Source organism: Centruroides vittatus, unplaced genomic scaffold, assembly GCF_030686945.1.
Source record: "Centruroides vittatus isolate TY-2023 unplaced genomic scaffold, ASM3068694v2 contig_549, whole genome shotgun sequence".
NCBI classification, from domain to species: domain Eukaryota; kingdom Metazoa; phylum Arthropoda; class Arachnida; order Scorpiones; family Buthidae; genus Centruroides; species Centruroides vittatus.
In genome coordinates, this window is record NW_027122325.1 from 4,240,119 (window position 1) to 4,263,625 (window position 23,507).

At 28.8% G+C, this 23,507-nt stretch overlaps 1 protein-coding gene across 5 annotated transcripts; it reads right to left on the reverse strand.

The window, feature by feature from the left end:
- Nucleotides 1-2,044: 2,044 nt before the first annotated feature.
- LOC136978643 (CDC42 small effector protein 2-like) lies at nt 2,045-21,837 on the reverse strand. Of its 5 annotated transcripts, none has more exons than XM_067274385.1 (5): nt 20,426-20,672; nt 13,728-13,844; nt 11,599-11,691; nt 8,665-8,760; nt 2,045-2,442 (listed from the first exon to the last, which is right to left on the reverse strand). In XM_067274385.1, exons 2-4 carry the CDS (start codon nt 13,782-13,784, stop codon nt 8,665-8,667), a joined length of 246 nt encoding a protein of 81 aa, XP_067130486.1. In that variant the 5' UTR covers nt 13,785-13,844; nt 20,426-20,672; the 3' UTR covers nt 2,045-2,442. The 5 variants fall into 5 exon arrangements, with proteins under 5 accessions (XP_067130486.1, XP_067130484.1, XP_067130487.1 ...); XM_067274383.1 differs by lacking the exon at nt 20,426-20,672 and adding an exon at nt 20,290-20,418; XM_067274386.1 differs by lacking the exon at nt 20,426-20,672 and adding an exon at nt 20,097-20,222.
- Nucleotides 21,838-23,507: the final 1,670 nt, after the last annotated feature.

Sequence of the window (23,507 nt, forward strand, 5' to 3'; positions counted from 1 at the left end):
CCAAACGGTTTAGGTAGTTGAAAGTTGAAATTTGGTACACAGTTAGGGTATGTCACGGGGACACACACTAAAAAGGGATTTTTCGAAATTCCTCCCACAGGGGAGAGGGACAGGATTGAGTCTTAACACTTCCATCAACAATGGAAGTGTCAAGTAACAATGGAATTTAAGTGTCAATGTAATTTACAATGACAAGTTTTACATATCTTCCTCACACACACCAGGGTGTATATTAAATAACTGCAAAACTTACTTGAGCCTGTGATCGGTGTGAAAATAATCAATTCAAATTAACAAACGTTTTTGAATGCCTTTCGTGTCCTTCCTCAGGTTAAAACTGCTGGATTCTCTTTTTTATAAAACCGCCGTTCCGAACTTTTAAGAACAAATTCGAACGATGATAGTTCGATTGTGTAATGACCATTGTGCATGTGCTGTATCCGTCATGTTCCGTGTTGTTCTGAATCGTCTTTCTCTTGCGTGTTTAGATATTCTTGCATTGTATTCTTTTTTTAATCTTGGGGTCACATGACTTCATGTGTCATCGGCGTATACCGAATCCCGATGAGGGACAAGAGATTTAATAGGGATCTGATCTAAATAGGATCAACGAAACACTCGATGGAAGTCAGAGTTAAAGAGCATAAGGCGGATATAAGATATAACAGGGCTACCACATCACTCGCAGTGTATGCTTCTGAACCGGGCATTAATGTGGACTTTGCGGGAGCCACGCTAATAACCAGAACAACCCAGATAGACCACCTCAAATGGCTAGAGGCGATAGAGATTCATAAAGCGCAAACTAGAACGACATGCATTAATTCACACGAGGAGATAGATCTTTCGCTTGCTTGGCAAGCTTTATTACAAGAGGATGCCTGAGGATTTGCTTAGGTCCGATGACACATGAAACAATGGAATTGTTAAGAGAAAGGAGAAAGCGACGTGCAAGATGCAGATGCAGTTTTTTCATTTTTGCGGAAAATCGAACGTATTTTTAGACCTATCTAACAATTCTCTAATTAGTCTAGAAAAAGGAGGACCCAATTCTTGCATTCTGTGAAAACGGGTAAGGTTAACTATAATGTAATAATCTTAATCTTCACTACTGTTACTTTTGCCCAAGCAACACCGGGCCTACCTGCTAGTAATATAATAAAATAGTTTTAGTACCATTTATAGTGCACAGTGATAGTTAATAGGTACTTACATCTAGAAATGTCTTTTCTAAAAGGATACATGCTGCATTATGTAACTTATTAAAATAAATTTAAGTTAATAGCATGTTTTAAAATTATATTTGTGATTAAAAGTGAATTAACACAGTTTGAAAAATTAATACCACCATTTTCTTAAATCTTAACTTAGATTCTCTTATATTAGGCTGACAGTAACTGCATTACAGTAGAGTTTCACAAACTCAACATGGACTGAGAAGGTTACAAATTACTGAAAAGTTTTGCATCATAATGGTGATGTCAGTATAAATAGCAGAACTTTCATAAAGGTATTATATGTTCAAATTCTTATATGTATTAACTAAGAATAAATATTGACTATTTCTATTTGTAGTTAAATTTTAATAAAAAAAAATGTTGGCTATTCAGTGACTACTTTTGGGTTAGTGACATTTGCATCTTAACATTTTGCAGTGGCATCTTAGAAAAAGGATTATATTCTTTGTTACATAACACATGTAATTAATGCTATTATCAAGTGTCACCAGTGAAGAACAATAACTTATTTGATCCTAGTGTTAAGTTATACATGTAATCTAACTTTTACCTCTATTTTTTGGATGACACAAGTTTTACATAATGTTAAGTTGTAGAGTTGAGTTTCCAGGACTCTACTGTATAGCAAATCTTATGAATTGAATCTTTGGTATATATACAGTAAATCACACTAACTTATAGAGGAATCGCATATTAAACAAGATATTCAGGTACTGTGTTATATAAAATTAAATATGTAGCATTCAATTTGCACCTTAAGTATTAAAAAGAATAAAGACATCAATTATAAAATTTCTTTAATCTATAATGAGAATTTACAATGAAATATTCATATCAAAAATAATTCAAGTATGTTTTAAAAACATGCAGATCAGCACAATTTTCTTTTACAAAATTGTGTTTTCTTACATAAAACATGAAAATTTCATTCTGACAGTACTAAAAAGATTGTATTCACAATAAAATATAAAAGTGATTCTCATTTTTTCAAATATTGAAGAAATGAAGAACATTTTTACATATTACAAGAATTAACTGTCCCAATAAAATATCACATATTTACAGATTTTGATGGAAGGAGAGCTGCTTCTGCACATTTGACTCCCACATTTGTGTTGCAACTATGGTTTGATCCAATCCATAGAACTTAAATCCAGTCAAAATACAAAAACAGTACCTTCTAATACAAGTCACTGAAATTTATCTAAAAAAGAAATTTATTTGAAATTAATTTTAACACATTCATTACAAATATTTACAATACATTAAATCTAGATGTGTGCAATCCACTATTTATTAAAATATTTCTAAAACTGAAAATCTTTGAGTTAAAACAATTGATTTAAAAAATAAACTTTGTAATTTAAAAATTTCTTAATTGACTTCAGACCATGATTAAGATTATTTGACATTTTTGGCTATTTAAACTGTGCCCAAATGTCCAAACTACAGTCCCCAAGCCAAATCTGGCCTGCAAACATTTGTATTTATAGAAATAGATATACATTTGCTATGTATGAATGCTATTAAGGGGTGCAATTCAGCCAGCACTCCTCCATGCCATACAGGTCTGGAGCCACATGGCCGCCAAAGTCTATAACCGTAAAAAACTTCTGTTCAAAGGATTGCAGCTCTCCGCATTTGTAAGGCTTATAGGACTGCGCCCACTAGTGCCCTTTTGGTAATGTCAGGATTGACCCCTATCGACTTAGAAATTAAACACATTATTTGGCAGGAAAATCTCATCACCTTACCCTGGCGAGATTATAGTGACTCAGATGTCGACAAAATGATTGGAGTAGGTAAGATTCCCCCCCCCCAGTTTGACCTTGATCATATCAAAAAATTCAGCAATGATAAAAATACTCTCCCGAATTACGATTACCTCCCCTTCAAAGATCCAGGTGATCATCCCATGTTTAGGATTTACAATGACTGTTCCAAGATGGGTGATGATGTGGATGCCGCTTTTGTAGTTTACTCCAACTTAGGCAGCAAGCTTCACAACGCTTGCTTCCGTCTAGGTACACATTGCTCAATAGAACAGGCAGAAACTTTAGCTATTTATATGAGCTTAATTCACGTTAGGCATTGAAGGACAGAAGACACTACTCACACTATCATATTTATTCTGACAATAGAGTAGCTTTACACAGGATTGCAAAGTCTGATATAGGGTTTCTCATTTCCCAGTCTTTTGCTTGTCCTGGGATTTCAGGAAAAAAGTAAACTGTTTTCAGGATCCCAGGAAATAATTAATTATTTTTAAGATATAAAAAATATCTTGAAATTGAATGATATAATTATTTTTCATTTTTAAAAGTAATTTGATACCTTCTGCAACCTCCAAAATAATGATATTAATTATGCTATGTAAAATATATGTTAAAATTACCTTTGGATTACATAAATTTTTTTGATTTGTGAAAATTTCTATTAAAGTTTGTTGGAAACTGCTTACAAAAAAAAATGCCTTTGAACTGAGTTAAAAATTTAAAAGAAAAAATGAATTTAGACCAAACTTCTAACTTAGAAAGTAATTTTCATTTTTTAAATAAAACACAATACAAAAATATTATTGTAAATTTTTATAAGATTTTGAAAACCAAAGATGGTCAATACTCTGATCACTCAATCTATTTATTATTTTAATAATGAAAAGTCCCGCTACTGAAAATGAAATTTCCAATTCAACAAATGTGGGTGGAATCGTCTTTAATGCATTTAAGAGAAGACAAATGTTACATGTTTATTCACCTGTAGCGTCAAAGATTTCTAGTTCATTTTCGAGATGCATTGTAGTACTTCTTTTGCTCTCAAGTATTCTTGATTTGTCTTATATACATTTGTATTTATTAATTTTCAGCTGCTTTAATAGCGGTATCAAGCTTATAGTCCAATAATTTGGCAGTTCGTTTGGCTTTAATAATCAGGTTTATGAAGAAGAACTTCATACTTGCAGACTTCATACTCATTTCTATCCTTGTCCAATTTGTACAACCTGGCATAATACAGTTATTGAAGCTACTGGGCATGGTTAAAATTAAGACAGCATCGGCACAATTATTCAAGATATTACAGGTTCTGACAAGTAAAGAATTTTCAGAGGCCTGCCACAAATAAGCTACATATTGATTATTGACAATCTGTGACATGCCATAATGAGGAAAAATTTAAAAAAAAAAACTAATAAGTAGATTTAAAATTAATAAATACAAATGTATTCTGACAGTTTATGAGTTAATTATACACTTTCTATTTGCAAAATTTCCTCAACTTTAACACAAAATAATAAAAAAGTGAACTTTTAAGAAATTTGCGGGATTTCCTGGAATATTTCCTGCTTAAAAAAACAGCGGAGATCCCATTTGAGAAACTCTATTCTGATAGCTGCTTAAAACTTATCCATCTCATACACCACATTCTCAGATACTTAGGCAACAACATTAGAATAGATTTCCAATCGGTCCCAGGTCATGTGGGAGTTCTCAGCAACGAGACCACTGACTGTCTTGTCAAACAAGCTGCAAAGTCTTCAGTCACTAGTACTTTCAGTTACACTCCTACCTCGTACATCAATCATGTCAAAAAGCAAATCTTCATTCTCTGGCAAGACAGCTGGGACCATGACACTACTGGTAGGCTCACCTACACTTTCATTCCCAAGGTTGACACTACTATGATTCTTTGCCACTTTTACCCTAGTTACACCCTCACTCAGCTACTTACAGGACACAGCAACTTTAACCAATACTTACATAGATTTAACCTTCCTAGCATTGTGGTATTCAGGAGGACAAAACACCACTTCACTTAGTTATTCACTACAATAGATACAATCACATTAGTTATTAGGAATAGTTTAATGAGAGCTGCTATTCTTGAAGGGTACAACTGGCCTTGCAACCCACACCAACTCATTCACACATGTACAATGTTCCATCATCTACTTGCATTCATATCTCTTAGTGGGGCTCTTGAGAGCATGACTCCAGGAGCATGACTCCAGATGGCAATTAGCTTTCCCTTGCTTTGTTTCAACTGTCGGTATATAGCTGCCTTTCAACTTTGTATTTTAATTCTTATTTTCTGTCTTCTTTCTAAATTTAGTTAGTCCTAGTTGCAAGTTAGATTAGGGACTCAGCTTGGTTTCCAGTTAGGTTATGATAAGTTAGGTTAAATTAGATTAGGGTTTGTTAGCTTTAGTCGTCTGGTTAGATTTGTAGTAGGTTATGGTAGGTTAGTTTAGTTAGTAAGTTAATGTTTAAAAAATAATAATAATAATAAAAATTTTGGGGTCTTGCTCGTTAGTCTTGTCTAGTTTGTCATTGTGTTCATTTGCTTTTTGCGCTGTCTGTCTAGCTGTTAAGTAGTATTAAGATTTGCGATTGCATTCAGTTTTATTAGTATTAAGTAGATATAAGTCTTCCTACTAACAGCCACTTGGCACTAACTTCTACACTTAGCTATTTGTGGCAGCACTCAATTATTGGTGTTTGCTACACTCAGGTTTTCTTTTAGATCAGGCATGTCAAAGATATGGCCTGTGAGACAATTACTTGTGGCCTGCAACATGAATTCAATAATGCTATTTGTTTATATTTTATTATCTTGATACCAAAGAAAATGTGATACTTTGTACTTAAGCAAATAATACTTAATAAAAAAAGTTGTTGAACTCAATTATTATTATTATTTATTTATTTATATTACTTATTTATTTATTTTATTTGATTTATTTTTATATTTAATTTCTTGTTTATATTATGTTTTCTCTATTTCAGCTGTTGAATTTCAAAATAAAGTCCGTTTTCGCAAGATCATTTATTACATAATTTCCACTATTTTGCACATAAAATGGGTGTTTTCGAAATATTAGTAAATTACAGTTTATTCTTGTACTTTGAGTTTTGCAATCCTTATTTTTGGATCAGTTTACAGACCTGCTTTAGGCCTATAAATTGGCTGAAAATGTTGTTCTGTGACTAAAGTTATTGCTGGAAAAGTACAAATGGTGTTATCTAATTTATCATCAAATCTTGGATTATTAAAAAGGAGTTTTTTGAGTCAGCTAATTTTGGGCTCTTTTTTAGAAAATTTTTGGCTACAAAAGCTAAAAACATCTGGCCCGCTGTCATACTCCAAACAAAAAATTGGCACTTAAGTAGTTTGAGTTTGAGATCCCTGTTTTAGATCCTTTGGGGGACTATGGCCTTGCAGCCTAAAAACTGCATGCCAACATCAAACAGAGGGTACTGTAGCCTTATGTATGCTGTTCAGAGGGATCCTACCTTTCTCTACTGTCTATCCCTGCCAGCTAAACACTTTGTGTATGGCCGATGTCTTTCTTGTATGTATGTATGAAATATACAAATTATTTGTGGCCTACCTAACTATAGTTTATGCTCAATTTGGCCTGCCAAATTGAGCATAAATTTGAGCCAATGGAAAAGTTTGGAAACACTGTTTTAAATGGTCCAAATATTTAATATTTTACAAGTGATAATAAATATATTTATTTTTGCTAGTTAAGTGGCTAAATATTCTCAAAAAATCATCTTAATTTCAATTTTTAAAGTTTTTGGAAATCACCATAATAAAATGAAAAATTATACAGAAAATATTTTATGAAAAGTATCTTTCGTAATTTATAAATTACTATATTACAGACGTGGGCAAATGTGGCTCTTTTTGAGTTACATGTGGCTCTTGCTGAAAATGTGTTAATTTCTGCTTATTATTATTATTTTTACAATTTTATTTCCACAACTTTGTGAAAATATGTAATTACATACAGGTTTACCTCGATTTACGTTGCTCTTGAGTTACGTCGTTTGTCAAAAAAGTATATGGAAAAATAAAAATCAAGTTTAAGTCATTTTATTCGACTTTACATCCGTCCGCCACAAATATTGAAGTTGTAATATGACTAGAAAAGCGTTAAAAGCACATAAAATCATATTAAAATATATATATTTACAGTACATCATATAATCATATTTACAGTTAATATAATCATCATAAATTCTAGAGAACGAAACATGAAAACACCTGTATTTCTGTGTTGTCATCTTATTTAGCGGTCTTTAAGTGCTCATTATTGGCATTTCCTCCATTATTGGTATTTAGTTACAACGTAAGTCGAAACTATGACTTACATCATAACTACACAAGTAAATTCGACTTACATTGCCTCTTCTGGAACCAGTTACCGACATAAGATGAGGTATACCTGTATATGTAATATTTAGTAATTTTTTTCCAACTTGGTGCAATAAATTAAATTGACATTTCTAATCTATTCTTTTAAAACAAGTTCTCGACCTGGACGGGAAACACCCTATCCTTCCCTGCCTTACCATACTATCTGCCTCGACAGTACAGAACTGCGGCTCCCATGCATTTTGCAAAACCTACATTTCGGCTCCCACTGAACTCTTGCTTGCCCACCTCTGCTATATTATTTCAAATTAAAATCACTAATTCAAAATCTATTGATAAATTTAGAAGTTGAATGCTAAATGTAGTCTTGGAAATATTTTACTATTAACAAAGCATTCTAGATCAGCCACAACTAGCAGTTGCTTGCAAGAAAAACCTGACTGATCTTTGCATTGACTCTTTGCCAGAACTATGTGGATGTGTCATGATCATAGATGATCTTGTGGAGGGACAAAGCACATTTTCACCTCAATAAAACAATGAACATCCATAACTGTCATATTTGGACCAAACAAATATGTGCTCTCATGCTCGTGCTTGAATATGTCTCATGCTCATGATTTTTAAAATATGCTTTTTTTTTAACTGCAGATATTATTTAGCTATGAATGATTACTTCATTTGTAAAAATTATGAAATTATCTTGGTATTCAAACAAAAGCTGGAGGAAAAACAAAAAAACGTTCATACTTGGCTGAACAAATGCAATCCTCTAGAACAAAGTTTCAATTAATAACATTTTTTTATTAATATTTTTAATTAATATTTTTATTTTGTCATCCACAAAAAATTATGTTGCTGATATATCTGATCAAGGTCAACAAAAGCTCAGAAGACGACGATACTTTGTAAAAACACCCTCATTTAACTAATATTAATGCATCATATAATACTTTTAATTGTGATTGTTAGTTTATTATTGATTATAAATGAATTATTGATTGCTTTCATAAACATATTTCTCTTAGTAACAAAAAAGAATAGTATACTTTTGTTAACTTTTGGAACCTAACCCCATATTTTGCACTAGTCCTATGTTTTGCATAGCATAGATTCACATAACAGCACTTTTTTGAAACATAACTACTGTGATGTACAAGAGATACTTGTGTGTGTATATATATATGTATGTATAAAATTTGTGTTTCAATATTCCATTTGCTTTCTAGTTTATCTAGATGTCAAAATCATTGATTATACTCACCTAATTTTTCACATCTATTACTGGAATATGAACATTAACTGGCAGTGCATAATCATAACCGCCTTTGGATGCTATCTGATGTAGTAAATTATCTATCTGAAAGATATATCAAAACATTAGAATATTTATTAATTTTAAAGCATTATTTTAAAAGTTATGAATATGTTTTTAAGTAAATTTTAATAACTTTTTACTCTGAGATCAGTTTATAGCAGTAACCTAGAATGCAAATTTTGCATTAGATATATTTTTATTACTAATTTAATATATACAGTAGAGAGTCGTTTATCCAAACACCAGTTATCCGAACGCTTTCCAGTCGAACTGTGTTGTGCTGAATCAAACTTTTTTGATACTAGATTTACTTCTAAAGTATAATTTTTATATTTTTATATTTTTCAATATATTTATTTTGTTTGTACAAAATAAAGAAATAATTTTTAACGATACAATAGCCTCAATTATTATTATAAAAATTTTTGTTAGGCTTAAAATCGACGAAAATTCAACACGAAGCGACATGCAACGGAGAAAAATTTCAATATCGGACAGGTTAATATATATTTTTTCGTACATAATCGGTTATCTGAACAACCCCAGTCCCCAATTGATTCAGATAAACGACTCTCTATTGTATATATATATTTTTTAATAAGATCAGAGTTTATAATAAAACATTTCTTGAAAATCTGTCATAATTTACTTTACAACAACCTTAAAATCATTTATCAATTTTATAAGTTTTCTTAGTAACTTAGTACTTATGTTATTTTTTTGAGTGTCTGTTTAAATATTGATAAACGAATCTGTTTCTTGAGTCTGTATTTACATTTTTTTTCTTTGGTCAAATTTTTAAAATATTTTGGTGCACTTTTCATTGAAAACTGTCTTTTCGAAAATAAGATGTTAATAAAAATGTATAAATATCAAATTAAAAGTATAGTTACAAATTTGTTTCATTATAAATCCCTAACTTATTCATCAATATAAAAACAGTTCTAAGAAAGAAACTCACTTATGCTATACATAAAGTTAGGCTAAAATACATGCGAGAAACTAAGACAAATCTATTCCTTTAAATAAATAAAAAATTTGATGGATTTTTCACACGAGCATGAGAGCACATATTAAATTTTAAGATGTGCAAGTTGCAGAAAACGTTAACAACCATTGATTTATAAAGATTGCAGTCAATATATCATGTTACTTTTACACTTAATCTTTTTTTCAAATACACAGAAAAAATAAAATAGTGTTTTTTCTTCAAAGTTCTCTCTTTACGATATTTCTAATATTTTATAATCTGTATGATTTTTAATTTATTATTTCCAGATTTCTTACAATATAAGTTGGAGTGTCATTCCAGTTTTTCTACATAGTCTTATCAATACAAGTATAAATATGCATTACTCTATTTAAAATCATATCTTAAGATCAAAAAAAGAATTATTGAGAGAAGAAAACAAAATCATGCAATAACAAGTCAATAGTAGAGAACTGTAGATATACTCATTATTTATCCAATATTTCAAATAAGTGAAGATTTTTAAAACTTATTACAGCCAACACATTAAAGTATCATACTATTTATTAAAAAGAATAAAAAACTTAGTATTATTTTTTCCTGTTCCCATCACGGATTATTATAAGATTAAAAAGGAACATTGTTTTACAATATTGGAACATTTTACGATTTCATTTTACAGTAAAAAGTTCAAAGAAGTTGTATAGTATGGCCTTGTTTGATGCAGGGATTGTGTCAGCAAACACCATGTAAAATGAAATTAATTGTAAATTGGTGCCTCACCCCTAGTATTCCTAGATATTTATGCAGTTACTTATAGTTAACAGAAAAACACTTAAGTATGTTTGAAATCCTCTTCCATCGTGGTTTTAGTTTGTTACGTAATATCAAAAGTTTTTACACAACTCATATACTGTACAAACACTTTCTTCTGCTTTCTTATGTTAACCCTTCTATTCATTTTATAAAATTAAAAATCGTTGATAATTTTTTCTTAAAGGTAGATCCTAGAAAATTTCTTCCAATTTTTATACCACTACTTTTGCTCCAAAATGAATTTAATGATATAATTAAATTAATAAAACATTTGCATTAATTGTCAATTATTCCTGTGTAATTAAGAGCTAACCATTTCCATATGCAAAAAACAAATTCACATAGATTAATCTTGCATAAAATAAAACCATACTGTACATATTTGCTTAGTACATATGCAAGCATATATGATATGATAAATTAAAAATAAATATTTTTGTTAGAGATTCTGAAAAATGGTCTTTTGACATATAATATTTTTTTATTACTCTAAAACTTAGGCTATAGGCTGCCCTCATGTATAAGCCACAAAAGTGAAAGTTGTAAAGGAATGCTTACTTTCTTGGGTAAGACATGCTCATTTATAGCCAAGGCTTTAAGGTATGACTCAAGAATAAAACTATTACGAAAGGAACAGAAGCAGGAATAACATTGTTTGTGTAAATCTCATTGTGCTATGTACAAAAGTTAATTGTATGCCATTTTGTTGGACATTTTCACAAACACTTCAAATTATGTGTATTACAGAGAAACAAAATGTGATCAGAATATTCATGATAAATTTTATCTCATATTAGTTATATATTAATTCTGAAGTTTAACAATCTCCATTAAGTTGTCTCAATATATTTCGCATTCAATATACTATTAAAACTTTTCTAATGAATTATAAATTGTAGATAATATATAGATAATTCATGGGAAACTTTTCATGGAAAAAAAATCTAAAATATGTTAAAATTTTTTGAATATTCGAATTGTATATAATGTAATTATTAAAAATTTAAAATAATATACTGATATTTCTTTTAAATAATTTGTCAACATTTAACAATGGAATATTAAAATCAGTCAAAATGTATACATAATCATACTTGAATATCCATATTCTCAGATCCAATATGAGCCGTATGGCGAAAATCTGTTGGAGTTCCAATAATTGATTTATCTATTCTTCGAATTCTTTTCTAAAACAACAAAAGACAAAACACTTATTAATACACTGAAAAATCAAAACAATGCTAATTCTTACTTTTACTTATTTTGAATAACAAAATAGTTACATGTTGATTGACAAAGAAATTAAGTGAAAACAAACTGAAAAAAAAATTTCATCACTACCATACAGATCCAAGCACTGGCATAGATAACACTGGAGCAAATAGATAATGCTTCATCTGAAGTTTATTTAAAACACCCTCCCATAAAAACTTGAACAGTGATAAGACAAAGGATATACAAACTTTTAATAAGTACTGCAATCAAAGTCAAAAGATTTAAAGTTGGTGCTTTGTGTTTCTTGTGAAGCTTATGAATTTTTATTTAATATTGTTCTAATTAAAGTTATCCTGTTTAATTCAGAAATAAAGTAGCTGTAAGTAGTTTCATTTCTGCTCTAGTAAATTTCTGAAATCAGATTTTCAATTATTTGATTTCTTTGAAAAAAAAATCAAGGTCAAATGAAAATTCAGGTAATAACATATCCAACAAGTGATGCAATTTTCAAGTCTGATATTTTTAAATTGGGAATAATTTCTACTAGCCATTCTTCCTGACTACTGAGGCATATGAGTCAGTTTTAAGAATTCCCAGATAACATATTTGTTTAAGCCAGTGCTCAAAATTTGTCTCATTAAAAGAAGCCAAATAAGTAAGATATTTAGCTTTTAGTTTTGAGTTTGAGTGAAAGACCAATTACTAAAATTATTGAATTTCACCACTTGGTAGAGTGGTTGGACAGTTCAACTTTTGAGAACACTGCTCTGTTTGATGGCATCTTGAGTAACATTAATTCTTCTTTTTAAAGTCTGCTTAAAAATAAATTATTTTATTTTTATGAAATTAATTTTTAAAAAGTTAAAAATTGAGTTTGAGTTTTTTGAAAAGACTTTATAGGCAAACTATAAGAAGAATTCAAAAATTTTCCATTCAGCACTGCAGTTCCAACTGAAAAACATTGTAGACAACTATGCGTGCTTAGATTACATGGCCTGTGTTAAGTGAATGTGGCATCATTGTGAACTATAATCAAGTATAAATAATAATGATATCAAAATGCTGATGTATATGACCAAGTCTGATCATAGAGCAGTTAGTTATTCAATTCCTGTGCACCAAGGGTAAGACAGCTATCTCAATTCATCATTGTTTGAGTGCAGTAAATAAATACATGTGTATGTTGAAAACATTGATAGTGGAATGATGCTTATACTTTAGACATGGCTATGAATCTACAGCTGATTTGCTACAAAGCAGTTGCCCATTTACATTCAGAATAGATAAGCATGAGAGCATACTGACTCAATTACCACCACTCCCAATAGATAAGCATATTGCAGTGACAGAAGCTTGTGTATGCCAAGATTGCAGAAATGTCCTTCAAGCAATTGTCAAAAAAACCTTGATATATCAGTAGGAAGCATATTGCTATCATAAATGGTCTGGATTTCATAAGATCTGTTCCAGTTGGATTCCAAGAGTGTTAAATGAATCTCAGAAGAACAATTGCATTGCTTTTCAATCAAAGACCTATGCCAATATCATAATGAAGGCAACAAGCTCCTGGTGACAAAGCATGATAATGCCACTTTAAACCAGAATCAAAATAAATGAGTATGCAATGGTCCTTGCCCATACAAGTTCAGAGAACTCACACCCATAAAAAAAAACCTTTGCAATGTCAGAATTAAATCCATTCAAAAATTATTTACTTTTATATTATTACAAAATTAAATAAGAAAATTTTGTTTAAATATGAGAAAATATCTACTTAGCCTATTATTTTATCTGTCAAGTTAACTAATAATTTTCCTAAAAATACAATAGGAGTATTGTAACATACAAAATTTTACACACATTTATTTAATTATACATAACTACTAATATTAAGTAAATTTAAAAGAGCAGTAAAAAATCAAGTATTATTACTTAAAGTTCTTTATTACTACTATTAAATGATCTAAATAATAATAAATTAAACATTAACAAAACTATAAATACTTGCCCTTGGCCTTTGTTGTGTAACACAGCAAGTAAAGCACTGGATTAACAGTTCACTCATTTTTTTGATTGTTGATGAATTTTAATGAAAATAATTCAACTTTCATATATTATTTGCAATCTGAAAATATAATGTTTTAATTAATAATGAAATTATTAAAAAAAAGTACAGTAAAGTGTTGAGAATCCAGATATTGAAATTTGAATTTGGCCACTGAAAAATGAATAATCCTTTCAATGATAACTTTGTTATTGATGTCGTAACATTCATTCAGAATTTGTAAATTTTAATTTTGAAATTATAATCAATATATATTTTTTTTGTTTAAATATAGTGATTATGTAAATTATATTTTGAATCTAAGTATTCCTACATACTTTGTGAAATACTGGTTAGAACTTAGAAAACCTAAACTTGAATAAGAGTGTATTTGGAATTTATGGTACTTAAAATGCTAATTGATGAGAGTATGTCTCTAAAATCATGCTGCTGTCAAGGGCTACATACTTTAGAGCAGGCCTGGCCAACCCAAATTGTTTCACAGACCACTTTGATCATGCATAACATTACAGTGGGCCACAGTTTAGGCAAACATACTTTTAAACAAGTAAAACAAATACAAAATAAATAAGATTTTATTGTTATACCAAGAGTTTGTACTCGCACTTGCGCATTATAACAATGACACATGCAAATTTTGATTTATTTAATTGTTTTGGTATACATATAATGGGAAACAAAAGTTGAAATAGATATATAATATCGCTTAGCGGGCCACACAGTTTAACGTGACGGGCCACATGACGTCCGCGGGCTGGCTAGGCCTGCTTTAGAGGTATGAAGGAGTACATGTCAGGAATTGCAATTTGGCACAGCGTATTTTGTGCCCAAATCATGTGCACTTAAAATAACCAGACTTGTAGGTAATCAGGGGACCAAGAACCGAATCAAAAGAAAATACGAAATGCTGAGACTGTTTCTACAAACAGGCAGGAGTGCGAGATTTGCACATGCATTGCTTGCACTCTCTGAGACATAGTCTCGTCCCAAAAATGGTTTTGCCATTCTACTTGTTTACAAATACATTTGAAAATCTGAATGGGTTCAGCTCCAATTAGTCCAGATTTTCAACACTGCACTGTATTTAAATTCAAAGATTATTTCACTTGTTATAGATATTTCAGCAAAAAAAAAAAAAAAAGAAATATTATGTTAAATGAATTAACATATGTATTGAATACAAGCTTGTATTTAATAAATAAATATTGCACTATTTATTTATAACTGTATAATTAATGATAGTAAAACTAAATGAGTATAAAAAATGTTTCAAATAAGATTTAACACTTAAAAAAATCTCTCAGATTCTTAATTTCCAAATCTTGTAAATTTCATATTCCACACTTGGAAACAAATATTCTACATAATAAATTAAGGAAAATAATTAAAATAAAACACTAACATTAAACAGACAACAAACTTTGTCTTTTGCTGTAATATTTTTTTACCTTTACAATTTAATATTGGTTATTGTAAATATTTAGACAATTACAGTTTCATTAAATAGAACAAATCATGTAATAATTTATTCTTAAGTCTTTCTCCTTATTTCAACTTTTTAATGTTTTTAAGTATATTCTTATTGAACTTTGATAAATTACAAAATTTGTTTATTTTTTTTATCTATTGTTTAATATAGTTGTCATGAATCATTATAAATATATTGAAATTACAATAATCCTAAAAGTTTGGAAAATTCTAAAAGATAAAAATCAATTTAAAATCATTTAAATTACTAATAGGACTTCCTAAAAATCATCACTCAATATCATTAACAATTTTTCAATAGGCTACACTTGGTTAAATCAATACAGTTTTGTAACAGTTTGAGTGTTTACAAAATTGATACCACAAAATGCTTGCAAAATTTTGTTTTGATACTGCAATCCCAGGCCTGGAGGGCCTTATACAAAAGATCCAAAAAAATCTCATTGCAAGATCAGACATTTCATTAATACTAACAGACCAATTGGAACATATAATATGTACTAAATTTAAAACAATCCAACATGTGATGTTATATTTTTAAAAATTAAAAAACATTTGCTACAAGTGTCATTATATGTTCATCACAAATGTTCTATATTCAAAAGACTTGAAAACCTGAAGATGGAGACATAAGATCCCCAAAAACATTCCTTCTATAGTGTTAATTTTTCATACTATTGCTGGAGTTTGGCTGTTTTGTTGTTTGTCTTGGTGTTTAGAACAGTTGGTTTGATACTGCTCTAAATATTGTGTATAATCATTATCCATTTAGAATATTAATTTTTATTAAAAGCCATATTATATTACTCAAGATATAATCAAAACAAAGCATATTATTCAAGAAATAATCCTTTTATCTTTCTAAATTATCTTATGAAATAGCCAGGGCTGTGCCATGCTATGATGCAGAGAGGCGGCCACATCAGGCAGCACCGTAAGGGGATGGCATAAAAAACATTTAAGGGGCAGAATTTCAAAGACTTGCATCATACTGGGAAAATCTACTGCACGGCCCTGGTAAGATACATCAAATAATAAGAATTATAGCCTACATAAGCCTAATAATTTATATAAGGGGTGGCATAAAAAACATTTAAGGGGCGGCATTTTGAAAACTTGCATCATACTGAGAAAGTCTACTGCACGGCCCTGGAAATAGCTGCATAATTCTTACTTATAAATTTTTTTAAAACAATCAGATTGTAGACAAATTATTAGGAGTAAGTTTATTTATTATTGATAAATGTTTGTTATAAAAAATAACGAAGGATTGATTAAGTCTAAAATGTATCTTGCAAATATGATGAAACCATTATATAAAAATTTGAAAAACCATTATAATATTGCTTCTTATCTAGAATAAATCAAACTGAACAAAATATTCATTATTTTGGTTAAACTAAACTAATTATACATGGTTTTTTCAAAAGTAACACCATAGGAGATTGTGCATAGAAGCTTGTAGACAAAACATCAGGGGATAATGTATAGTGTATTAGTTGTATAATGCATCATTTCAGGTTTGCAATAATGTCAAATGAAAATTAATTGCAAAAAATTCATACACATAGTCAAATCACTTTCAATTAACAAAGCCTAGCTGCACAGTTCTGTAACTCACAACTAGGGTATGTTATGAGATAACTCACAACTTGTTCTATTTAATACATGAAACATTATTTGTTTTATTTAAATAAAAAAATTGGTAATAACAGTAGAAAATCAGTAATATGTTGTGTTCTTGCTATCATCTCATGTTGAGTATTAAAAAAAAAAACAAGTCAATCCTCACAACATACCAGTTATTGGGTTGTTCAGAAAGTAATTTCGTTTTTTTATTACTAGAGGAATTAGTTGTATTTTTACCAGCCAATTTGATTTTAAACCACATTTTCATTATATACTTCGACGGGTAACATTTTAAGGCTTATTTGTAAAAAATTGTGTTTGATTCTGTGCAATTGTTTTTTTTTCGGTGACCCATCAAATATGGAAAATCGAAAGCATCATTTTTGGCATATTTTGCTTTTTTATAAACTAAAAAACCAAAATGCTGTTCAAACAAGAAAAAAATTGTGGCACATGTTTGGAAAAGATGTGTTGAGAGAAAGACAGTGCCAAAACTGGTTTACAAAATTGCATTCTGGCAATTTTAATATCAAAGATACACCACATTCCGGATGGCCATTTGAAGCCAATGAAAACAAAATAAAGGTACCGATTGAAACAATCTGCCGTATAACAACACATGAAATCACTAAGAGATTAAATCTGTTAAATTGAATCGTTTATTATTACTTAAAACGAATCGGTTTCGTTTCAAAGCTCGATATATGGGTTCCACATGTTATTAAAGGGAGATGCTCTCTATGGTGGAATTTTAAAGAAATTTGTTTTTGAGCTTTTACTAGACAATTTAACAATTGATTCAAAAGTGTACTGCCATCAAGTAGACAAATTGAGTAATATCATCAAACAGAAAAGGCCAGAATTGATCAACAAACAAAGTGTAGTGTTTTACCATGATAATGCCAAATTTCATACAAGTTTGGTAACTTGTCAGAAACTGTTATAGCTTAGATGGGATGTGTTATCACACCAACCATATTTGCCAGATCAGGCACAATCAGATTATTACTTGTTCCGGTCTATACAAATTTTTTTAAACTAAGACATTTACTTGAAATGACAATGTCAAAAATCACCTGGATTAGTTTTTTTGTAAACAACGATCAAAATTTTTATGAATATGAAATCATGCTACCACCAGAAACAATGACAACAGGTATTTGACCAAAATGGTCAATATATAATTCAATAAAATATTTATTATAAGAATATTGCATTTATTTTTCTATGAAAAAAACAAAATTACTTTCCAAACAACCCAATAGTTACAGAACTATGCAGCTGGGCCTACATTAGTTGAAAGTGACACACACATGAATTTTCTGCAATTAATTTCATTTGACAGTATTTCAGATCCAAAATGAACCAGTACACTATAAACTTGTCCCTGATACTTTGTCTACAAGTTCTCTGCACAATCTATGGCATATTACTTTTGAAAAACCTTGTATAACAATTTTCACAATAATAAAAAATATGAGATATTTATTAACAGTAACATTTAATAAACAAAAAACTAAAATTAATTGAAAGCCTAATATAAAAATAAAAACTATAATTATCCAAACAATAATAAATGAAGTGCATTAAAACAAAATGATGTGACATATTTCTATACATATTTATTCTTTTCTCATTCTTGTCTATTTTTTATAAGAATAAGAAAATGACCAAAGCACATAGAAAATCAGTTTTGACAAGAAATTCCTTTAGATACCATTTTGAAAACATTTCTTCGACAATATAATTTTTTAAAAGTATACTTGTTTGTGATCTATGATGACTGTTAATAGCAAATAAAGTAATTGAAAAATCAAATAAAACAACAATTTATCAGATAAGTATATTTTTAAATTACTCATTATATAAATACATTATTATCAATATTTTATAATCAAAGGGCAATCTTTTGTTTATTTAAATTGTTCTTTAATCTTTACAATTTCTCTAAAAATAATCATTTGTCCTTTAAATTATCATCATCATCCATAATTTTTTAATTGAAAAACAGCTTTATTTTCATTGTAATAAGAGTCATCAGTTTTTTTAATTTATTAAAATTCATGATAGAAGTACACATTAGGAGATGGTAGGTTCAGTCTTCTAGGCACTTCTATTTTTACGGATGTGCTTTTCTTTTAACATTCTACATCAATTCATATTATAAATGTTTAAGCCAAACTTCTGACTTAATTGTTTTGTCAGTCAAAATTCAATAGAGAAAAAATTATGTCTGGTTTGTGTAATGCTTCTTTAACAACAGTTCATAACAGTCAAATGACTAAATGATTTTTATTTAAAATTATGCTTCAGCAAAATTTATATTTTATTATTTATATTATTATTAAATTTGCAAAATAGCAAAATGCCATGTAAAGACTTTAAAAAATAAAAAATTCATGTTATTAATAGATGTAATGAATTAATCATCTTGAAAAATAAGTTTGTCTCTACATCTTTTCAAACATTTAAATCAATGTATAAAATCTAGAGAATTTAAAATAAATTCTAACTTTCATACTTGCAAGTTTTGGTATAGTAGATAGTAAATTTGATTTTATTCCAAGCTGTATAGAGGAAGAAACAGACAGATCTAGATATCACCTAGACCAGTTCATTGGTTATTTTTCTACTCTAGAACATTGTCAATTCTTTTGTGTCATGGTAGTTAAACAAATAAAACATTATTTGAAAGATTCAAGCCTTCAATTAAGTCATGCACGACCAATTTCGAATGTCTGTATCTCATTTGAAGAATGTATATGACAAGACCCAGATACTTCAGGAATATTCATTTCTATATCAATTTCTTTAGAATGACTATTTTTATTTTCATTTTTTTCACATTTATATGCTCATTTTTTGAATTTTCTCCATAAAATTTTTAATATTTAGAACTCAGAACAAAGATTTATAAAGCAAATCAAAGACTTTTATTTAATTTTAATCCAATTCTTACTAAGTTAGAGACTAAGAAAATATATACGTATCATTATTATAGTCTATTCTTACTGTTTAAATTAATTGCAAATGAAGATTGAATAGATTTAACACGAAAAATTCCTATAAAGTCATTTCCATTTTTAAGTTATTCACAAATTTTAAAAAATTAAATAAAATTTTATCAAATGCAAAACGCAACTTATATACTTCATTGGTGAAATAAAGCATATAAGTTGCAAGTGTTAATCTTACCTGCGACCCACTTAATATGAGTAAGCTATTTTATTATAGCGAATTAGCAGAATAATTAAAGTTAACGAAGAGAAATTTAACCTCGCCCAACTTCCGTTACAATTTGAAAGAATGCAAGTTGGCAATGTGCTACTTATGACACTTCCTTTAAATTCATTCTCACTAAAAATGATAAAAGAGCGAAAATATTCACCGTATCCTTCGAGTTTTCAGGCCGTACAACGCTATACAAAATTGCCCTCTTTATATCGTCGCTTAAAATAGCGTGCCGTATTATCTGTCTCGACGCGTATTTATATCGAAATAAGCAATTAAACACGTAATCAAACCTTAAAAGCCATTCACTCCGACGTCGCCGTCGTAAACTAACGGTGACAACTGACAGGAAGTTGGCTTGTAAATTAGCGGACGTGACATCATCCGATGCGTGACGGAATCGCGGGAAAGGAGATGACTCAAGTCACATGTTCTGCTTTATCAACAATGAAAATTGCTGTTCCGTTTCCAAAAACAGTAAAACTCTTGTTATTTCTCGGTGTACTGTTATGAACGATTAATTGTTTATTTTAAATCATTTTCTTTTTGTCTTTCTCATTTTAATATATACAAAGCAAAAATTTTAACTTTGTAATCCTCGTAAAGAATTTATCAAATTTGAGCAAATAATGCAAGAGACAACACTTAAAAAATAGTATTTAAAGTAAATAACAATATTTTCACAATGATTTTGAATAATAATAATAATAATAATAATTTTTGAATTAGCTATACGATATCGTATTACATTAATTCTATTCTCGTTAATTTGCTTATTGTTAGAACGGCATAATGTTTATTTTGTTACCACTTTGAAATCTTTTTAAAGCTTTTGTTATTTGTGTACGATGAATTTATTTCGTCCCATTCAAAAATTACCTTGAAACAATTTGTTTATCAAAACTTAATTCGGACTGGACAATGACAGATATACACACAAGGTCGTTTCTTCCTAGACGCTAACTAACTATAGTAATTGGAATTAACTCTCACTTTCGTCATTACTAATCAAGGAAAGAACACGAGTTATCTCCGTAAATGGGAATTGTGTGTTTTATTACAAAAGGAGGACAGAATGCAGGTCGAATATTCTGATTAACCCAGAAATTTGTTGTTGTGCATGCCACGGTCACCCAATAACCGCGTGTTTCGTTTTTATTTATTAAGATTTTGGCATAAAACATACGAATAAACTAGGTCTATTAACACATATAAAATTATGTTTCATGTTTTGAAATGTCTACTACCTTGAGATGAGTTCTAGCAATTAACGAGTTTCGTTCATAAAAAAAATTAAAATTTTCCCATCTGTTATAAGATACGATAATATTTATACGATCTGAGTTCTAATATGCCTAAAATCATGCTTTATTTTCCAGAAAAATATTTAAAATATACTAAATAGGTTAATTAAATTTATACACAATACTCAAGTTATATTAAATCGGATAGAAAGAGTCTAAAAATATTTTGCGCTAAAGAATTTAAATATTAATTTATTTTCTGCTATAAAATTAGTAAATTAAATATATAAAAATAGATGAATTAGTTAAAAATATGTGAAAGTTGTAATTAAAATAGTAGAATTTAAATACTTACTATAGCCGGAGACAATTTATCATTAGCTTTCAACCACTGTCTGCATTCTCTTATCATCAACTGTGACCCACCCTAATGAAGTGCATTTACACTAACGATGCTTTTTGCGCATGTGTATAATTTTATGTACGACACATTAAAGTTTTCTTCCTTTTACGTAATAATTTCATATTAAATTAAGGAATGACAGATTTATTTTTCGGAAAAAATTTTCTTAGAAGCTGAATTAACTTCTTGTCCTTGTTTTGCTATTCTAATAATTTTAATAATAAATTCAATTTAAATTACGAAGAATTTTAACTGAAATTTAATAACTCGTTTTATTTCACTTAATATTAAAAAAAATGAATTTTAATCTGGTTAAATTATTAATGAAAATTCAAAATTAATTAAAAATAAAAAAAATTTTCACTAGTGATCTTGATTAGTATAATTAATTATTTTCTTTAACTTTTAATAAATCAATTTTTGTTTAACTTCAGGAAAAAATAAACATTTATTTTAAATTTTCGATTTAAATTAATTAATAATTAACTTTATTAAATTTAACAAACTGAAAGAAACTGTAAAAAGTAATAAAATATTTTTAAACTTTGATTTCTTTTAATTCGAATATTAACGAAATCATACAGATTTCGCGTGGAATAAGTGTTAAAATATGTTTGAGAAAATTATTATTTTACTTATCAAAAAATAGGCTAACACATCAATTTTTTCATTCGATAAAATAACACATTATTGTAAATAATTACCCGAAAACAGTGTTATGATTGATTAACTAAATATAAGAATGTTATTTGGCAATTAGCAAATGCAATTATGGATTATTCGAAAGTTACATTTTATGGAAATAAATATGTTGTTTATACATTGTTTTTTGTGTCATATTTAATAACGAAAACGTGATTATTTTTATTGGTTTCGTCTTATTTAATCTGTTTAAATGTTCTATTCATAATGATTTTTTCTTCATATGGGAATAATAAACCAACAATGTTAAAAATAGAAATGCATTAACCTGACTAGATTGGCCAATTAGACACATTATCTGATAAGTGCGAAAAATAAAAATAAAAACAATAATGTGTCGAGAGCTTCGTGTTTATAAGAAAAAATGTTAACTAAAACTGAAAAATTATTTATATAAGATAAATTTATTTTTTTGTTTTCATTTTACTTTGCTTTGTTGTCTTTGTTTTAAATTCCGACTTCGTTATTTGACTGGGGATTTCTTAAAATTTTAACTTCGTAAAAAGTATAGATTTGAAGAAAGTCTTTGCGTAATTATAAAAATAACAATTTTTTTAAAATTTTCTTAAAAGACTTTTAAGTTTCCCAAAGAATTCTTCCAATATCTCCATGCAATTTCAATTGAAAAACCGATTTATTAAAAACTCTTAACGTTAAAATACTCAGTTTGTTTTTCCTCAATTATTAAATTCGAACTTGACAAATCTATCTTTCAATTCGAAATTAAAAGGAGTATTCATTTAAAGCACGTTAATGCAACAATTAATCCAGACAAGGTTGAGATAGTTCACCAAAAGATTTGTATATTGTTATATATTTTATCGTTTCTGTTTTAAATTTTTTGATTCTTCATTACTCTTATGAAAGAAAATAATATATAAAAATAATTATTACTGTATTATAAAATATTATTTTATTGTTTCTGACACAAAAAATCTTACGTATCTACTTTTTGAGAAAAAGTAACTTAATTACCGATCTTCTTCTTATTCAGCTGTATTATGTCCACTGCTGGACGAAGGTCTT